General features: G+C 41.2%; 1 protein-coding gene across 3 annotated transcripts in view; it reads left to right on the plus strand.

Moving 5' to 3' along the window:
- ESYT2 (extended synaptotagmin 2) overlaps window positions 1-19879 on the plus strand; it is an 82515-nt gene that overhangs the window by 19193 nt on the left and 43443 nt on the right. For all 3 annotated transcript variants that reach the window (XM_031025221.2, XM_081799738.1, XM_081799739.1), the window contains exons 2-6: window positions 10376-10417; window positions 11300-11434; window positions 14844-14920; window positions 18964-19036; window positions 19284-19373. In XM_031025221.2, the coding sequence (XP_030881081.2) occupies window positions 10376-10417; window positions 11300-11434; window positions 14844-14920; window positions 18964-19036; window positions 19284-19373 (417 nt within the window). The remainder of the gene's footprint in view (window positions 1-10375; window positions 10418-11299; window positions 11435-14843; window positions 14921-18963; window positions 19037-19283; window positions 19374-19879) is intronic.

The raw sequence follows: 19879 nt of genomic DNA on the forward strand, positions 1-19879 counted from the left end.
TCTGTGAGCAGTGTATGTAAGTACTTCCCCTCTGTCATTGCTTGGGCCGGAAGAGTCTCAAGACCATGGAGCTGAGGTTTGGACCACGTTTGTGACTTCCTATTGGGGTTTCAGCCAGCCTGTGGTCAGCAGCCAGTTCTTACTTCAAACTGTTAGAGTTTGAGACCACAGAAGAAAGCAACAAATTTATCCTGTTAGGTCTGTGGTGAGCATATAAAGAAGTGATCGTGGTCACTACCTTTGGTCTAAGGTAAAACACTGCAGGAATGTTAGTGCTTCTCAGATTCCCTGGTGAAATTTCTTGTTAATGGAAAAAGTACCTGGGAGAGAGTTTTGAAAATGTTTGCCAGTAGGAAAGGGCCTTTAAACAGGTGGATTTTCCAGCATTGTCATTGTATTTTTTTTTTTTAAAGATTTTATTTATTTATTTGAGAGAGAGAGAATGAGAGAGAGAGAACACATGAGAGGGGATAGGGTCAGAGGACGAAGCAGACTCCCTGCCGAGCAGGGAGCCCGATGTGGGACTCGATCCCGGGACTCCAGGATCATGACCTGAGCCAAAGGCAGTCGCTTAACCAACTGAGCCACCCAGGTGCCCGCATTGTCATTGTATTTTAATGTCTTTGTACTATAGCGTTCTTTTTGGTCTATCAGATCACCCTGTTACACAGTGGTTGAAGTCCACATGAAGTGGACACAGACTCCTGAGAAGTGTACAACTGTGTGGATTTAGAAAAAGGTTAATTGCTTTATTTACTATGTGAATTAGTTGATTGCCTACTTTTTATGTAGACTAAAAATAGGTAAACTCAGTTTTGTTTTGTTTTTAAGGTTTTACTTATTTATTTGACAGAGAGAGACCGCGAGAGCAGGAACACAAACAGGGGGAGTGGGAGAGGGAGAAGAGGATTCCTGCTGAGCAGGGAGCCCGATATGGGGCTCAATCCCAGGATCCTGGGATCATGACCCCAGCTGAAGGCAGACGCCTAACGACTGAGCCACCCAGCCACCCCTAAACCCAGTTATTTTGTGCAATTTCTTTTTACCATCCAAATGACTAATTTGACCATACTGTTAACATTTTATTACAGAATTGACAAGTTCTGAGAGAAACATTCCTCTCTCATGTTTTTAACCTTGAATACTTTCTTTGTAGAAGTAGCTTTTAGGAGAAAGCATTCCAGTATCTTAGAAAAAATTATTAAGATTTCTTGACTCCATTTTTTCCAATTTGCGTGCATACTGAGCCTCTGGAGAAGGTGGGAGTAGGGCAAATTGGAATTGGGCATTGTGAGGAAAGTCAGAGGTAGTTTAGAATAACCCCTCTGGGAAATAGGTAAAAAGTTTAAATATAAAAAGGTTGGAGGGCACAAATTTATGTTGGTACCAATTTTCATCTGAGTCATTTTCTTGCTGATATGTTCAACAGCCAATCGGTCAGAATGCTCAGAGCTCCTCGCTGATATGTTCACCAAGAGGTAACATGTACATTGCAAGATACTGATGACTTACAGTTTAAATTTTTTGAAATCCTTTCATTTGGAAGTTTGTCCAATGTCAGTATTTAATACTTTCCGTAATGCCTTTTTTCTCATCATAATTATATAATATGAAGAAATTGTGATTTTTTTTTTTTCCCTCCGGATCCCATGCAGAAGTCCCCAGGTCTCCTCCACGTTATGTCAGCAGGCCATACATACGTTGTTGTCTGTGTCTGTCAGGAGTGGAAAGCACTGGCATGGAGAACTGTAGGTGTCCCCTTGATCCAAGGTCAAGAGAGTGAGAACACTTCTGACACTCTTGCGCTGCTGTCCCACACTTCCACCTTCTTCAGTAGCAGTACCAGATCCTGGGTTCTCCCAAGTCGTTCTAAACACTGGAACCTTAGACTCCCTTTGGTTGATTTGTGAATTAACCAGAATTTTTCTGGGTAATTTTAACTTGCTGCAAGTCTTTTTCCATTTTCATTGATTTTAAAATGAATCAGTATGCAGACAAAACAATATTAAACATTTGAAGATTTTTAGTTAGTATCTCCCCAGCTTGTGAACTGTTTGAATGCAGGCCAGGTCTGTTTAAGTAAACCAGCTGTGTACTTCCAGGCAAAGATATGTGTTGATTGCTTAAAGGTTTCAGTTTGTCTTGTGATACAATGAATAAAGTGTAGGCATCTCATGTTTCTTAGAACCTATGGTTCTCTTGTCCTATTCTTGCCTTGTTTGTTCTTATTTTTGAGAGGTTAAGTGTTAATTTTAGAAAAGGAAATAAAACTCCTGCTTAGGTCTTTTCAATTTGTAGACTTAGGTAGAATTCATTGCATGGTGTAGGAAGGTTGGTGTTTTGGGATTGCCAAAGTGTGGGTGACTCTCACTTGTGCGGGGTGAGTGCTGAGGTAGGGCTTGCTTGGGTTTGTGCTGGTTGGAATCTCCCCCAGGTTCCAAAGGCACACTCAGAACAGCTGTACCAGAGGGATTGAATTCCTTTTTCCTTTCCCCCAAAGTAGTGAAAGAATTCTTTCACTGGAACCAGTCATTGCTCCAAGTAAGAATTTGGTGAGTTTTTTGGTGTTGGGTGTATTTTTGTTGTTGGTTTTTATTTGTTTGTTTTTGAGATAGTGCCTAAAGGATGATGCAGAAATGAGCAAAGCTCAAATCTTTCTTGAGGCAGAATGTGATTAAGTGAACTTGATAACTTAATTGTCCAGTTTCCTGTTTGAAGTTTAATGACATTTGGTTTCCAAAATGATCATTTCATTCATTTATATTTTTAATTTTACTTAAAAATATTACATCAGTCATGCTTCAGGTGCCATAGATACGTTTCTTCATATTTTCCCAGAGAGCGATTAGCTTATTCTAGAATTTTTTAAAAAAGATAACATGTTGTTCTCCTTTTGTTCTTATTTTTTATTTATTTGACAGAGGGCATGAGCAAGCACACAAGCAAGGGGGGAGGGGCAGGCAGAGGGAGGAGGAGGAGCAGACTCCCCGCTGAGCAGGACCCTGGGATCATGACCTGAGCCAAATGAGCCACCCAGGCGCCTCTCGTTTTTTTTTTTTTAAATGAAGGAATCCCCAGCTTTTGGACTGCATGTTCCAGTGCTGCTAATGCAAGTGGAACTTAAAAGCACACGCGCACTCGGCGTACTTCTGTGGGGCTGTAGATGCCCAGGCCTCTGCTGGTGTTGCCCTGAGCACTGATGCCCACAGAGTGCTGAGTGTTCACGTTGTCTTCAAGGGGAGTGCTGTTAGTCCTTTTATTTAACTTCACTTTTAAGCGTTAGCCCATATTATTTTTAATGTTCAGAAATAGAGGAAATGATTTGTTTAGAAAAGTTTGGCTGTGCTCCAACTTGTAGCAGCCCTTGTACTTCACCAGGTGTAACAGGGCGGGCGTTAGAACCCTCGAGTCTGGGTCTCCTCCCTCTAGACTGTTCCCCTGTCTCTTTGCACAAATTAGCCTTTCTCTGTGAATCTGTTTCATGACCTGTTAGATGGAGCCACTCATTGTTCAAAGTGTTGTGAGGACTAAACAAGATACTGTATGTTCCTGGCACACAATTAATGTTCTATCTTTGTATATTTGGTTTAATTTTTTTTTTAAACAAAACAACTTTGGTAATATCAACATCATATTAGAATCCAAAATATGCCTTTGTTCTTTTTAAAGATAAGATTAAAAAGAAATTTCTTACGTAGTGTCGACTTTTAAATATAATCAAAACGTAAGTAATCATACAATGGTTCTTTCTAGTTTGTAGAGATAATATAAATAATAAATATGAAAACTTGTTTTTTAATTGGACTTATAAAGGAGATTTAAGTGGCTTTTGTGCTTTCTTTTTTTTTTTTTTAAGTTCAAAGATAAGATTTTAAACCAAATCATATGTGTTCATGGACTCTTCTGTGATTTAGGAATGTGTTTTCTATTTTCTCTGTATATTCCAGTTTTTATCTTCGATGTTTTTGCTACTTTAAATTCTGTTTGGTGGAACATAAGCAAATGTTTATGAATATGTATTAGTGAGAAGCAGATTTTTTGACTTAGTAAACAGAATTAAAATTTGGTAACAACTTTCTTTCTTCAATTTGGTATCTTTTTCTTTGACACTTTGAAATAATCCCTTATAAATTAAAAACCCCAGAATTATTGAGTGCCTCGGGATTCCGCTACGAGGAGACGGACTGACCTTCAATTCCAGCTGGTTCACTTGTGTTGAGGGTTTATTCGTGCAGGTGGTTTCTCTGCCTTCTTCTTTCTGCTTGTTTCAGAATAGATTGGGGGTACTGCAGAAGTGTTTCCTAGAATGCTAATCTTCCATCATTTCTCTACTGAACACTCTAGCATTGACCTGATGCCTGTAGAATAAAACCAGCAGTCCTTTGCATGGCATAGAAAACATTTCAGGCCGGTCTTGACCTGATTTTTCAGCTTCAGCATTTACCATTCCTCCCATCGCCAAATCCAGCCAGCATAAATTGCATATGCTGTTATTTTTGCTTAGAATAGTCTCTTTGCATAGCAAACCCCAACTAATTTTTCCAAACCCATCCGACACACTGTGTTCTTCCCAAATTTCTTATGGACTCTTCCAGGCAGCATCAGATCCTCCCCTCACAGACCAGTGATCACACCTTTCCACACCGTCCACTCCACCACCTGTGAGCTTCCCAAGGACAGGAGTGTGTCTCTGTGTCCTATCCCTAGCTCTGAGGACAGAGCCAGAAGTAACTGCTCAAAAAATGGCTTCTTCAGTCTGTTCTTCAACAAGATCAATCTACACATGTGCACTACATTAAGGAATAGCGCAGTGACAGAAATGCAATAACAAAATCAGAATTCACACCGGTCAAACTGTATTTCTGTTCTGGTGCATGATGGTGAGTAGAGAAGCCTTATTATTACATAAATTTAAATTCTGTAGGCCATTTGTGGGACTGGTATGTATTTTGCAGGAAAGAAACAGCTTTATAGGGTTATTCTCTTTAAGTATGACAGGATGAGTAGGAATTTGCTAGCCTACTGGCAGACCTAATTTGGAAAATACCAGTAAACTTAGAGAAAGCAAATAATGTTAGAGAAGGCACATGTTTTCATTTTGGAACAATTTTTGCAGAAGTCATTTTATCATATTTAATCAGTTGCTTAGAAATGGGGTTGCTGGGCCACAGGGTGGATATATATGGAATTTTGTCATTACTACTTAAATATCATAGCCCTTTCATGCAAATATTAAGTAAAACCAGCCTTTAGATTGCTCTCTTCTTAGTCTTGGGTGAAATACTGGGTCTGGTAATTGTGTTTTATTGTGAATTGCTATCATGCTTGCTGAACTTTGCTCTTAGCTATTTCAGGACTTGTACTATATTTGACCTCTAGAGTCTCGATAAATAGATCACTATTAAACACAAAATTTTCTGCTTCTGACTTGGTACTTCATATAATTTAAGGCATATATCCTGAGTTCTGAGCTTCACTCTTTCGTGGGAGTCTGTCCTACTGAGAACTTGATGGACTCTGTGGATTGACTGTCTCCACAGTACTTTTTTCGTCCCTCAGTAATAAAGTGATCAGCAGAAGGGGCAGACAAATCTGATTTTTCATCCCCATTCTGTCACTTAGTAGCTATCCTGTAAATTGGGGATATTAATGGTTCCTATTTGTAGATTTGTTGTTAAGAATTAGCTCAGATGGAGATTTAGAAGGAAGAGCTGACCAGGGTTGGGGAGTGAAGGAGAGGCAGTAGTAATGGTGACCCTGAGATTTCTGGTTTGCTCGACTGGGTGGATAGTTTGAAATAGTTCAGGTGCAGTGCGGGAGAGACAATTAACACGGGTCCGTTATGTGTGACTTGGGAGATGGAAAGTTTCATGGCCTCATTGAAATAATCCCTTTCTATTTTGAAGGCAGATGGCTGAGAAGGAGGGAGAAATATGATTTACAAAGTTGTGTTGACGTTCATGCGCATCTGGGGACAGAGGGTGTGGATTGGTGTCCTGGGTTGTGCAAGCTGGTTGTCTACCTTATTAAAATTCGAGGTCTTTTACCCACAAAAAGAAAAAAGAATTAGCTCAGTTAATGTGTGTTGATAGCTCACCACAGAACCGGCCACACACAAAGCAGCACGTAACACAGCCATAATACGGCAGGTACCAGTTACTTTTATTACGTCAACCAAGAGTACTTGGGTTTGAAGACTCACTAATCTTCCAGGAACCCAGTTGGTGGGAGATTTGTTATCTGTTCCTCAGCCATCCAGGGATGGGGCCTTCAGCATCTACCTTCCCTCACCTTCTGCTCCTCCGAACCTTTTATATGAAAGGTTTTGAAGAGAGCTCAGCCTTATCGATCACCTCATTATATGATCTTAACCTTCTTGGCTTTGTGGACTCTGTGAAAATCTGATCATTTGTCTCTAAGTAAATTTGTATACACACAACTTTGTGCATATCAGCTTCCAGACAGGACCCTAATCTTTGAGTCTTCCTTAAATTTGAAGTGGGTGGAGGGGGCGCCTGGGTGGCTCAGTCGGTTAAGCGTCTGCCTTCGGCTCAGGTCATGATCCCGGGGTCCTGGGATCAAGCCCCGCGTCGGGCTCCCTGCTCTGCAGGAAGCCTGCTTCTCCCTCTCCCACTCCCCCTGCTTGCGTTCCCTCTCTTGCTGTGTCTCCCTCTGTCAAATAAATAAATAAATAAATCTAAAAAAAAAATTGAAGTGGGTGGAAAATCTAGATTAGTCAAAGCTTTCTCTGTGTGAGGCATTATACTTAGGTTACCTGGTTATGGGCTTTTAGAACTTAGCAAGAATTCAGTTCTTCAAAGAAACTAAGGAATCTTTAAAAAAAAAAAAATGAAAACTGTAGACACATTTTACCCCTCAGTAGTAGAAGGAAAACCATTTGCACATAAACTACAGAGAAACAATTCCTCTGAAGTATGTAGGATTAATAGATGACTCTCTACCAGTTAGTGAAAAGGAACTGACCACTTACCCCCTGCTCACTGGAAAAAGATGCAGCCCATCTGGCCCAGGTGTGTCTGGCAAGACCTCAGTCTGTCGTGTCTTCTCTTGGTTACTGAGGAATGTGGGATACCCATCTGTAGAGGTGCTGGTACCAGCCCCCCAAGAGCCTACCGTGTTCTCAGTAGGGTGGGCATCCTGATGTCTGCCTTGAGTGATGATTTGCGGCATCACAGACTAAAATCACAACAGGTAAAGTTCTTGTTTTCACAGATGGTGTTTTGGTTGTTTACGGGGCATAAGGTATAAATGAACATATCCTGTCACTTCATAATATTTGGGAGCAAAGAAAAAAATCTGAAAACAGGTTAAACTCATCTTTCTATAATTTTATTAAAGGACACTTGACATAGGGAATATTTCTTTTTGAAGCAGAGCAGCAGTTTAAGATTTCTAGAATTGAAGCCATGGACCACCTGTGTGGGCCCCTCTCACTGACATCCTAACATCATGCATTCTTGCTGTCATCTGTAAGCCCACATGGTCCTAAGGATTATCTTGATGTGGATAGTTGTTACTTTTATTCAGTGTGGAATGATACAGAATTTTAATCTAAGTCCAATACCGTGTTGAGGTTTTACACTTCACATAACATTTTACATTAAAGTACAGCCCGAAGAATTTACAGTAATTTCAGTAATATTCTAAATAGTCAGAAATACAGATGTCTCTGAAAAAGCAAACTCCACACAAAGACTCAGGAGTAATGTTTTAGATTGAGTGTTGAGCATTCTGTCAGCTCTGAGTAGCATCTCTTCAGAGACCGTTCATTCCTTTGTACAAGTATGTAGTGCACGGGGTGAGAGGGAGGTGTTGGGTACACGGAGCAGCTAAGGAGCCTTAACAGAGTGATAGGTGACAAATGCAGATTTCTGGAGAGAACCTGAGTGTGACTGCTGTGGGGCTGAGGAGTGATTGTGAATGGTGGCATGTTTGGGAAGCTGTCTAGAACGGAGGTGAGCTGATTGTAAGGAGGAGCTGGCAGAGAGGGGAAGTTAAGAAAAAGGTAACCAGTAAATAGAGAAGAATATATTTCTGCGCAAAGGAGCCATTATTGTTTGGTTGAATTCCACAGGACTGTGATAAAGACAAGATTTGGGGGTGAGTCAGAGAAAATATGATTTGAGGCAAGTCTTTGATCTCCCATTTGATAAACATGTAGGACTGTATGGTGTTGAGTGAGGTAACTGAAATGCAGCTTCTAGAGCTGGACTTGGTGTGGCTGGGAAGCCGAGCAAGGCGTCCCAGGTAAGCAGGTGTGGGCAGGCTTAGCATCACCAGAAAGGCAGGCCTGCAGAGAGAGCTGTCGGTTCTCTTGTTTGCTCTGAAATTCCAGGAGAAGCGCATCTGCAGTGAAGGAGTGCTGGCCATCCCCAAATAGGTGCTCTGCTTGTGCTTTTCGTCCTTTCTGTGGCCACTGTGGCTAGTTGGATTCCGAGGGGCAGGGGCAGAAGGGAAGACATTCCCACGATAAATTGCCTCCTGGGGCCACAGCTGAACACCTGCTTTTTAAGGCCTGGTACCTGGAGGGGCAGCCCCCGACGCATTCCTGATCTGACGCAGAGTACTGGCTCCTGTAATGTGAAGAAATAGCAGGACCCAACCCGCAGAGGAGTTGCACCTGCTTCATTTTGCACCCTAGTCAGCCAGTCCGGCAAGCCCCCAAATGTCTTGGGTTTTTGGCGGAAAGTGCAGTTCCACTCGGGTCAAATAGGCCTCTCCACAGCGACATGTCCTCTGGATTTAAGTAATCTTTGCCAGTAGTTCTCTTCCCCAAATCTTTGCCTTATTTAGCATTATCCTTCCCAACTCCTAAGCCTTTTCCTTAATTCTTGAAGGTTGCCGTCCCTTTGCTTTTGTCCCAGAATGGATTCAAGCTGACTAACTTAGAAGACATTATTTCAGTCCCTCTGGGCCCCCCTTGTGGCTCAGGCATGTTGAACCTGGGTTGTGAAGGAGCAGGAGGAAACGGCTGTGGCCTCTTGTGGAGCAGTGTGGCTGTGAGAGGGTGCAGTGACCGCAGCTCCTCCCAGGGCCAAGCTTGAGAGAACCGTCTTCTCGGGAGCCCCCCACCCCGCCACCATGATAGTCCCTGGCCAGCTCCTCTCAGCCGCAGTGTGGGGCAGGCTGCTGTGCCGTGTCATGTAGGAACGTGAGTGTCGTGGTTCCAGGAATCACATTTCCCCGACCACATCTCAGTCACCCTCACAAAACGGCCTGTGACCCATCGTACATCTAAACCAAGAATACGCTTTTCGGAGCATTAGTATGGCCTGCATGCTGTTCTTTCTTTGAGGGAGTACATAGCATTTCTCAGAGGAGAACTCCCTACCCAAAACAGCTCTAGCCTTCCTCTGCAAGGGGTTTTTATCTTAACAGCAAAGAACATACGTTTCCACCTTTTCTCTAAATAGGTTTGTTTCTGTCTCTGCAAACACTCGTATTCTCCAGTATACAGGCCCTACTCATGGAGGACTATAATTACAATATTCATTTGGGAGATGGTGTGAGAGAAGCCAGATATGGAAAAGCATCTGCCGGCTGGTTTGGGCCAAAAGAGGAAAGTCAGAGGGAAAGGTGGGTTCTTGAAGGCTCTGAGTCTAGATGTCTGGAGTACCGATGGCAGTGCTGGCCATGGAGTGGAGAAGCATGGCTCTTAAAAAGGAAGAACTCACAGTGGAATACTCTTCCCGATATTCCAGATGCCAGGGAGCTTTCCTCTGGACCTGAGAGATACAAAGGGACTGTGGCGTTGGTTGTCACTAGACTTTTCTGCCTCAAAGTGTTGTCGGGACGTAAAGAGCCAGAGCACCACACATTTCGGTTTCTCCTCAGAAGCCGTTGTGCAAAGTTTCAGAGCCCGGCATTGTCAAGAAGCGTTAGGGAAACAATGGGTGTACGATAAGATTAAACAGCCTGCTATGGTGAGTGCTGTGAATTGTGCAAGACTGTTGAATCACAGACCTGTACCTCTGAAACAAATAATACATCATATGTTAAGAAAAAAAAAAAGAAGAAGATAGCAGGAGGGGAAGAATGAAGGGGGGAAATTGGAGGGGGAGACGGACCACGAGAGACGATGGACTCTGAAAAACAAACGGAGGGTTCTAGAGGGGAGGGGGGTGGGGGGATGGGTTAGCCTGATGATGGGTATTAAAGAGGGCACGTATTGAATGGAGTACTGGGTGTTATGCGCAAACAATGAATCATGGAACACCACATCAAAAACTAATGATGTAATGTATGGTAATTAACATAACAATAAAAAATTTAAAAAAAAGATTAAACAGCCTGCGCGACATTTTCACGTACAGTTGCTGGGAGTCCATAAGTCATGTGTATGTTTTTCTCTTAGGTTCATTTTCCAGACACTGAAAGAGCAGAATGGCTAAATAAGGTAAGAGTAGAATATACTAAATACCAGAGTATCAGCGGGAGTTAGAGGATGAGGTGCCATCTTTCCATTTTTGGGAAGTTGGATGTTGACAGTATGTGAACTCCTTTGGGTGTAGTGGACTGGCTCCTGCTCCCAAAAAAACTGAGTCATAACTGATAAACGGTACTTTCCTAAGTAGTGAAAACTGTGTCTTTAACATGAAAAAATTGATATAGTCATAGTTGTGTATTTGGCCTTGTGTCTACTTCCCTGATTGGCTAGTGCTCAAGTCTATTTTATAATAATTACAAGCAGAATTTTTGAAAATATTATGAAAAGGGAAGTAATTCCCAAGAAACCTAGTAATAGATTAATAATTTTTAAAGGTTATTTTTTAAGATCATATATTTTGAAGTAGATGTTTGTCCCCACATTTTGTATATCCTTAGAGCTATAAAGTAAAAACTAATGTAGATTAATGATTGCCTGACAGCACCAGAAGTTAGTCCATCATTAAAGAAAACTCATTAATGTTTATTAAGATCTATACAGTTTTAGGTTTTTAGAAACGAGCTGAAACCACAGGGTTTTCTGATTTTTCTTTTTCCCCCTAAGCAACTTTAAATGTGCTGATACGCTTAAATGGAATGCTTAACCAGAATAACTAATTTCTGGAACATATTAGTTAATCTGTAGTTTATTGTTGTACATTTTTGAAATTCAGATCATGTTGATTTTGCATAATGAAAAGGAGACCCCCCTCCTTTTAATTTTCAAAAATTCTGCTAAACTATAGAGGTGTAATTTTTCATGATGATGTAAGTACATCATTACGTGTTAGTACATAATACATTATTATGTATTACAGCATTTTGTTTGACATGAGTTTTTTCTTCTTTACAGACTGTAAAACATATGTGGCCTTTTATTTGCCAGTTTATAGAGAAGTTGTTTCGAGAAACTATAGAGCCAGCTGTGCGGGGAGCAAACACCCACCTTAGCACTTTCAGTTTCACAAAAGTTGACGTGGGTCAGCAGGTCAGTTTCTTCTTAAGTATCCTTACTTGTGCACATGGTAGAATTGGTGTGAACACTTTAAAAAATATATAAAACTACTTCAAATTACTTTATAGAGAAAAAATTGCTCCTGGGGAGGGTCTAGCAGGCTGTCTCTGCAGCTCGTTCCAGTTCTGCCTCATGTGGGATGCCCTCCCTTTGTCTGTCGGGAGGTCCTCACGTTGCACTCATTCTTCCCCTGTGGTCTTTGGCCTGTTCAGTTTCCTTGGGTGGTTTCTCTCAGTTCCCATCATGTCTTTCTACCCCACATCCTTCTATCAGAATTACCTTTGTACAGGGGCGCCTGGGTGGCTCAGTCGTTAAGCGTCTGCCTTCGGCTCAGGTCATGATCTCCAGGTCCTGGGATTGAGTCCCGCATAGGGCTCCCTGCTCGGCGGGAGGCCTGCTTCTCCCTCTCTCACTCCCCCTGCTTGTGGAAAGCCTGCTTCTCCCTCTCCCACTCCCCCTGCTTGTGTTCCCTCTCTCGCTGTGTCTCTCTCTGTCAAATAAATAAAAAATCTTTAAAAAAAAAAGAATTACATTTGTACAGTTTTTCACAGTCTGTCTAGTTGGAGTTTGATACGTGAGTTCATACTGAAAGTTTCATAATTGACAACAAACTTAAAGGTGTTTACCCCTCAAGATGTTTAAAAATGATAATTAAGGACTCCAGTGCCAGACTTGTAGAATCGCATTAATTATGTAGATGAAGGGAAAGATAGATTTTGTTATTAGAATCAGATACAAAGAAAAACTGCTAATTCCTAATATTCCTTCTAGTGAAAGCCTCAAGACAACATCTAAATTAGTTATTCATTGGGCACCTGGGTGGCTCAGTTGGTTAAGCGACTGCCTTCGGCTCAGGTCATGGTCCTGGAGTCCCTGGATCGAGTCCCACATCAGGCTCCCTGCTCGGCGGGGAGCCTGCTTCTCCTCCTGACCCTCTCCCCTCTCATGCTGTTTCTCTCTCTCTCTCTCTCTCTCTCTCAAATAAAATAAAAAAAATATATATCTTTAAATTAGTTATCCATGGCTAGTTTCTTTTTTTATTTTTTTAAGTCAGTGTTTGCAGTGATTAGCAACAGTTCAGGGTAACATTTTTGTTAATTGAGGTATAAGTGACATATAACATTGTATTACTTTCCAAGGTAACATTGTTTTGTCTGCCTGATGAAAATTCAGAATCCAGTAGTATTTTAGATACACCCACACAGTTGACACACATTTAGTGCAGCTCGGGAGAGCCAGACCACACACTGTCACCATATGCTGCAGTCCCCATGTCTGCTTCAGACCATCAGGGTTTTCATAGTGTGGCCAAGGAGTGTCTGACCTGGTCGCTGTGTTGCGTTTGTCCGCGCTCCCAGGCTTATTCCCATCCTATACTCCCAGAATGTTCCATCTTACCTGCAGTTACTCAAAATCTGGGGTCTCCACTGCAGGCACATGTGTTGTACTTAGTCGTTCTTCCTCTTGGCTGTGAGGTCTCCAGATAAGTTACAAGCCTGGGGACTGATCATCCCATTGTTCAAGCACATAAATGCCTGCACAAAATGCCTTTGTAACACTTACCTTTCATGTGTATTTTACCTTCTCTGACCTAAAATGATAACAACAGATAGGAAAACACAAATACAGGGTTGAACGCTATGTGAGTATGAAGCAGATATTGTACACTTTTTTCTGTAAAAAGCCAGGTACTACATATTTTAGGCTTTGACAGCCCATAAAGTCTTTGAGGCATATTCTTCTCCACCCCCCCATTCCTTTTATAATCGTTTAAAAAATGTAAAAAGGTTTCTTAGCCAAAGGCTAAATTTAACCTGCAGGCCATGGTTTGCAGTCCCCTAATGTAAGATGATATGCTTGTGTTTGTGGAAATTTAGAATTCTAATCCCAGCTGGATTTGTTTTAGGGAGAATTATGTTCACTTTATATTACACGCTCTTTAAGTCTGATGCTAAGATTATCCTTGGAGAACAGGAAGCATGTTAAGAGTAGTGCTGACTCTGTAAAGCTTGACATCATCATCATCTGCACCGGTATTTTGCAAGTACAGGCGAACTTGAGCTATCTGAGGAAGGAACAGGCCAGAAGGACATGCAGAGCCCCGAGCAGGGTTCTTTGTACACATCGGACGTGCTGGCTACGTCCCTCTGTCAGCTGGGTTCCGTTGCCTTCAGGTGTTTGTCCTGTGTTGGATAATGCTCAGTCATCTGGAGTGGAGTTGGGCTCGCTGCTTCTCCTAACCTCAGATGTCATGTTAAGTGGAGGAAAGGAATATTATGCAGACATTTAAAGTAAAGGTCCTAAGCCACCTATATCCCATTTGCGCTCGTCAGCATAGTGATTTGAACCGTGTTCTCTGTGATTCATAGTCTGTGCATGTCTGAGCCGGTATCATCAAGGAAAAGGCCAGGAACCTAGGATAGTAGGAAATGTAGATGCTCAAAGACTTAAAGTTTTGTTTTGTTTTTAAGGTTTTATTTATTTATTTGTAAGAGAGAGCACAAGCAGGGGGAGCGGCAGGCAGAGGTAGAAGCAGGCTCCCTGCTGAGCAAGGATCATGACCTTAGCCGAAGGCAGACGCTTACCGATGAAGCCACCCAGGCACCCTCCCCCCGCCCCCGCAAAGACTTAGAGTTTAATCCTACAGCTAGTTGAGGGGTAAGAGGTTAGGGCACCTAAACTGTCACAGTAAGCTGTAGTACTCCAAAGGTAAGGAATTTCTTCAGCTTGAGTGTTTGATGCTCAAATGTGAGATTGAGAACCTTCTTAGAAGCAATCTCGAAGTGGTAAAATGGGAGGTTTTAAAATGGTGTTACAGCTAGATCCTTAAAACACGACATTTATTATAATCTGCCATTTCTTTTTACAATCATGTTTCTATCTAATGTGTCAGATTGAATTAAGATGAGATTAAAATTATACCTATAGCCAGTATTTTTGATTCACTCAAAAGCCCCGTTTTTGTGAAAATTTTAAGAAGTGAAAAACTAAAAGACATAAAGGAAAAAAAAGAAAGGAAATTATGTTTCAAACCATGTAAGGACAAAGTTAGAGGGAAAGGGTCAAAGTAAATTGGATGAAACAAAGGGCCATGGGGTTTGACCTTTAAGCACTCACTGCGCACCACACACGCTCCTCATGTCCTTTGATTTCACAGTAACCTCGTTAGATAGATGCCATTTATTATCCGTACTTCACAGATGAGGAAGTGGAGAATGGAGGCCTACTACCTTGCCCAAAGTGAAACAGCTAGTACACTCTGAAAGCAGAAGTTTAGTTCCTATAGCCTAGTGCTAAGCTTGTTCTAATCTCTATGCCGCATTGTAAGGTTTGGGTTTATTTTTTAAATAAGCATTTTAAAATAAGCTGCCTCTTGTTTCAGCCTCTCAGGATCAATGGTGTTAAGGTGTACACTGAAAATGTGGACAAAAGGCAAATTATTTTGGACCTTCAGATTAGGTAAGTTTTTATTTGTGTTACATTTATTTCATAGTTAATGGCTTATAAAGTCATTTAGCTGTACCCATAAAGTGGAAGATATAATGAGCACGCTTCTTACCTGTTGTCTGGTGGAATTTGACTAAATTGTTGAAGACCCAAATTTATTTATTTTCTGTGTCTTAATTCCTGATAGCCTAGATAATTGCCAATCATAAGCATGTTAAATTAAAAAAATTAAAGACCCTACAAGAAAACTACAGACCCATATCCATTAGGAACACTGACGGCAAAATCCTCATCAAAATACTAGCAAACTGAATTCAGCAACATATTAAAAGAATTATACACCATGACCAAGTGGGATTTACTCCCAGGATGCAAGGATCCTTCAACATATACAAATGAATCAAGTACCGCATTAACATAACGGAAGGGGAAAAAACCACATGATCATTTCAGTTGATGTAGAAAAAGCATTTGACAAAATTAATTATTCTTCCATGATAAAAATACTCAACAAACCAGGAACAGAAGAAAACTATTTCAGCATAATAAAAGGCATATCTGAGGGGCGCCTGGCTGGCTCAGTTGGAGGAGTGTGCCACTCTTGATCTCAGGGTCATGAGTTCAAGCCCCACGTTGGGTGTAGTGATTACTTAAATAAATTAGTTTTTTAAAAAAGGCATATGTGAGAAACCCCCAGCAAACATCATACTCAATGGTGCGAGACTAAGCTTTTCTTCCAAGATTAGGAGCAGGCGTGTCCACTTTGACCACTTCCATTTAACATGACACTGGAAGTCCTAGCAAGAGCCACTAGGTAGAAATAAAGACAAGGCATCCAGGTTAGAAAGGAGGAAGTAAAATTGTCTCTGTTCACATGTGATGTGATCTTATATGTAGAAAACCCTAAGGATTCCACAGAAAAACCTTGTAGAACTAATAAATTCAGCAAAGTAGCAGAATATAAAGTCAGCACGCACAAAATCAGTTACGTTCTGTACCTAACAATGCACATTCCAAAAGTGAAATCAAGAAACAATCTCGTTTAGAATCAGAAAGAATAAAACTCTTAGGAATTAGCCAAGAAGGTGAAAGATGTGTCTGCTGAGAGAAATTACAGAAGATATAAGTAGATGGAGGGCATCCCATGTTCTTCGTTTGGAAGACTTAATATTAAATGGCAACACTAAAAGCAATCCGTAGAATCAGTGCAGTCCGTGTAATCACATGTCCAATGAGCGTTTAATATCTGAAGGTATATAGAACTCCTAAAACTAAACAACAACACACAACCCGATTCAGAAATGGACAAAAGGTCTTGAATAATTTCTCCAGAGAAGATGTACAAATATACAGCAAGCACATGAGAAGATGCTCCCCTCATTGATACTCAGGGAGATGCAAATCAAAACAGTGAGCTACCACCTCATACCCGTTAGGACGGCTGCTATCAAACAACAGAAAGCAGTGAGCGTTGGCGTGGACGTGGAGAACCTGGGCCCCTTGTGCACTGTTGATGGGAATGTAAAACGGTGCAGTTGCTGTTGAAACAAAATAGTTGTTCCTCAAAAAGTTAAACAGAATTACTGTAAGCCCCAGCAGTTCCACTCCTGGGTCCATGCCCAAAAGAACTGAAAATAAGGTTTCAAAGAGATACCTGTACACCTACATTCATAGCAGTTCACAGTAGCCGAAATGTGGAAGCGGGCGCCTGGGTGGCTCAGTCGTTGGGCGTCTGCCTTCGGCTCAGGTCACGATCCCAGGGTCCTGGGGTCGAGCCCCGCATCGGGCTCCCTGCTAGACGGGAAGCCTGCTTCTTCCTCTCCCACTTCTCTGCTTGTGTTCCCTCTCTCACTGTGTCTCTATCAAATAAATAAATAAAATTAAAAAAAAAAAAAAAGAAATGTGGAAGCAACCCAAGTGTTCATCGATAGATGAATGGGTAAGGAAAATGAGTCTGTACATGCAGTGGAATTTTAGTCACCTTTAAGATAAAGGAAATTCTTCTTGCTGAGCACCAGGTGATTAAAATAAAAACTTAAAAAAAAAAAGGTGACTTTGGGAAATAGCTGATTATCTAATACCATTCTAAAGCTAAAAAAAAAAAAAAAAGAAATTCTGACACATGCTGCAACATGGATGAGCCGTAAGGATATTATACTGAGTGAGGTAAGCCTGTCACAAAAAGACAAATACTGTATGATTCCACTTACATGAGGTACTTAGAGTGGTCAGACTTACAGAGAAAGAAATTGGAATGGTGGGCACCAGGGTCTGGGGGAGGGGAAATGGGAAGTGGTTTCATGGGGACAGAGTTTCAGTTTTATAGGATGGACGAGTCCTGGAGTTGATGGTGGTGATCGTCGCACAACATGGTGAATGTGCTCGATGCCACTGCACTACACACTTAAAATGATGCAGATGGTCCACTTTACATTCTGTGTATTTTATCACAATAAAAAATAATTGGGAAAGATTAATTGACAGTCTGCCAGGTACCACACCTGGCAGATAAAGGTGGTTTTGTTTAGTTCTTGTCCTCATTCTTTGTGAACTTACTCTTGGCTTCCTGCCTCCCTGTGAGGCCTAATGACACAGCTGTGTAAGGGGCAGCCGCTGAAGTGTGTCCACTGACAGACTCGGTTTATAGTTTTGTTTCTTATTTTGATCCTTGACTAAGGATCCTTTTATTTTATAATGTTGTCTTTGAGTTTCTGAAGTGTATAAATGTAGTAAATGTACAGAGTTGGTACCAATTACCTTTACTTTAAAAAGGAGCATTGACAGCCTCTAATGATCTGATGGAAAAATCTGCATCTTTAAAATACTAGGAACTACTGTGAACATTGTGTCATCAGTGGGATAAAAGGAAGCCCTGCTGTGTCTTCAGCTCAGCTGCACCCTGGGACTGTCCACTAGGCTGATAATGAGCTTCATGAGGATGGAAACCGTATTCTCTTATTCCAGCACCGAGGGAGGATTTCTTACACATTTATTAAACATTTGAATGAATCAGTTAATGGATGCCATTGTGAAGACGCGGTCTGGCTTTCATGATTTTAACAGTCATAACAACATATGCAGATTATGCTGCTCAGATATTTATGTCTCTAAAAAAAATCTGCATTCCACTTTTTTGTGTGTTCTTGACTGGGACTTTAATTAGGTTATTGGCGGTAGAGATGGGGAAGGAGTAATTGGCAGATATTAGGAAATAAAATGATCAGGTCTTAGGGTGAAGAGGAGGAAAGTTTTGAGGTGGTTTTTTAACAGGTGGTTTTACCAGCTAGATCCAGGGCCCTGCTCAGTAAGAAGAATCTGTAGGTGCTGGCTTTAACACCAGGACATAAATACCGGAAGAATTCATCCCAGATGCCTTTCTTTAGTATTGTACTTGTGTGCTCAGACACTCTTTCCAGCATCTGTCACACTGCCCCCAGATGTCCTCCGGCAGGAGCATGATGTGCTGCTTTTGAGGGTGGGAGTCAAATCACGGAGACCCCACACAAAACATAGATGATGTTTCATGTTCATATTAAGAATAGATGCAAGCCTGACATTCAGCATTGTACCATATTCTTGTTTCGTTTGTTTCGTTTTGTATTAATGATTGAAAGGACTCAATCACTGAGTAAAATTGGTGCCTCAGAAAGACACATTGTTTCTAGCCTTTGATGTCCAGAGCCCTGGAACACTGCTGTTGGTTTTGACCAGGGAGCATGGATGCAAAATTTACTCCTGGTGAAATATAATCTAAGCTTTTTTTTTATGTTTTAAACAAGCACAGTTGTTTATAAAACAAATGAAAACTACATTCCATCAAGAGACTGATCCAGAAGCTGCACTTTGAGAAGTGACATGTAATCGGTGTGGCAATGTCGAATCTGCTAGCAGGCACGTCTGTGATTCTGGGTAGTAAAATACTCGGACATGGGCCTCACATTACAGTTTTGCCTACAGGCTGGTTTTGGTTGTTTTGCTGTCATTTTACTCAGATTATGTACCTTGCAGGTCTGTGGTGATTAAGAGACAGTAATACAGAACTTCTCCTCTGCTAGTTTTGTAGGAAACTGTGAGATTGATTTGGAGATCAAGCGATATTTTTGTAGAGCCGGTGTGCAAAGTATACAGGTAAGGTTTTTAAAGTTCTATAGTCTTCTAAAATTCTCTATGCTCTATTCAAAAAGAAAAGTGAAGTTTTTATTAACTCAGAATTTCTTTGAAGTTAAGTTTTCTATTTGTAGGTTATACTTGAGAGAAACATAAAGTCAGATGCTCAGAAGTCACTAAGATGATCATGTATCCTCCTTCTTGAATCAGTAAATGGCCTGTGAAATTGTCTTCTATGACATGTTTTGGTTTTTCCACTTGAATTTAGATTCATGGTACAATGCGGGTGATCCTGGAACCGTTGATTGGAGACATGCCCCTAGTGGGAGCCTTGTCTGTTTTCTTCCTTAGGAAACCAGTAAGTAAACATTAATTTCATTTTTCCCATTAACTGACAAGGATATGTAAAACAGAGAAACATAGTCTGTCCTTCTCTCACGTTTCCCTTTTCTGATACGTGAATCCTTTGAGTGTTTTTATACTTCTTTATGCTCTTAATGGAGGGCTTCATCTCTTAATAGACAGCTTTTTTCCTGATCACAAAAAATAATGTTTGTTACAGAAAATTTGAAAACATAAACTTTTTAAAAAGTGTAGGTTGTAACTAACATTCAGCGCGTATCACTGCGTGTGATTTATAGATATTTGCTCATCTAATCCTTATTAACTTTACGGTTGCATACTAACATAGTTTCCTTTTACTGACCAGGAACTGAGAGTCTAATTTGTCCAAGTCACAAAACCAGTAAGTCTGGGACCATAGGCTGACAGAGTTGCCGTTCTCATTCTAACCCCTAAATCTCCTTGCAGCCTCCACCAACAAAGGCTGCCATCATTCACACGCATCGTCTTTCTGTCATGGTG

This window comes from Leptonychotes weddellii, chromosome 12 (genome assembly GCF_054177405.1).
Source record: "Leptonychotes weddellii isolate Sample4059 chromosome 12, ASM5417740v2, whole genome shotgun sequence".
Taxonomy (NCBI): Eukaryota; Metazoa; Chordata; class Mammalia; order Carnivora; family Phocidae; genus Leptonychotes; species Leptonychotes weddellii.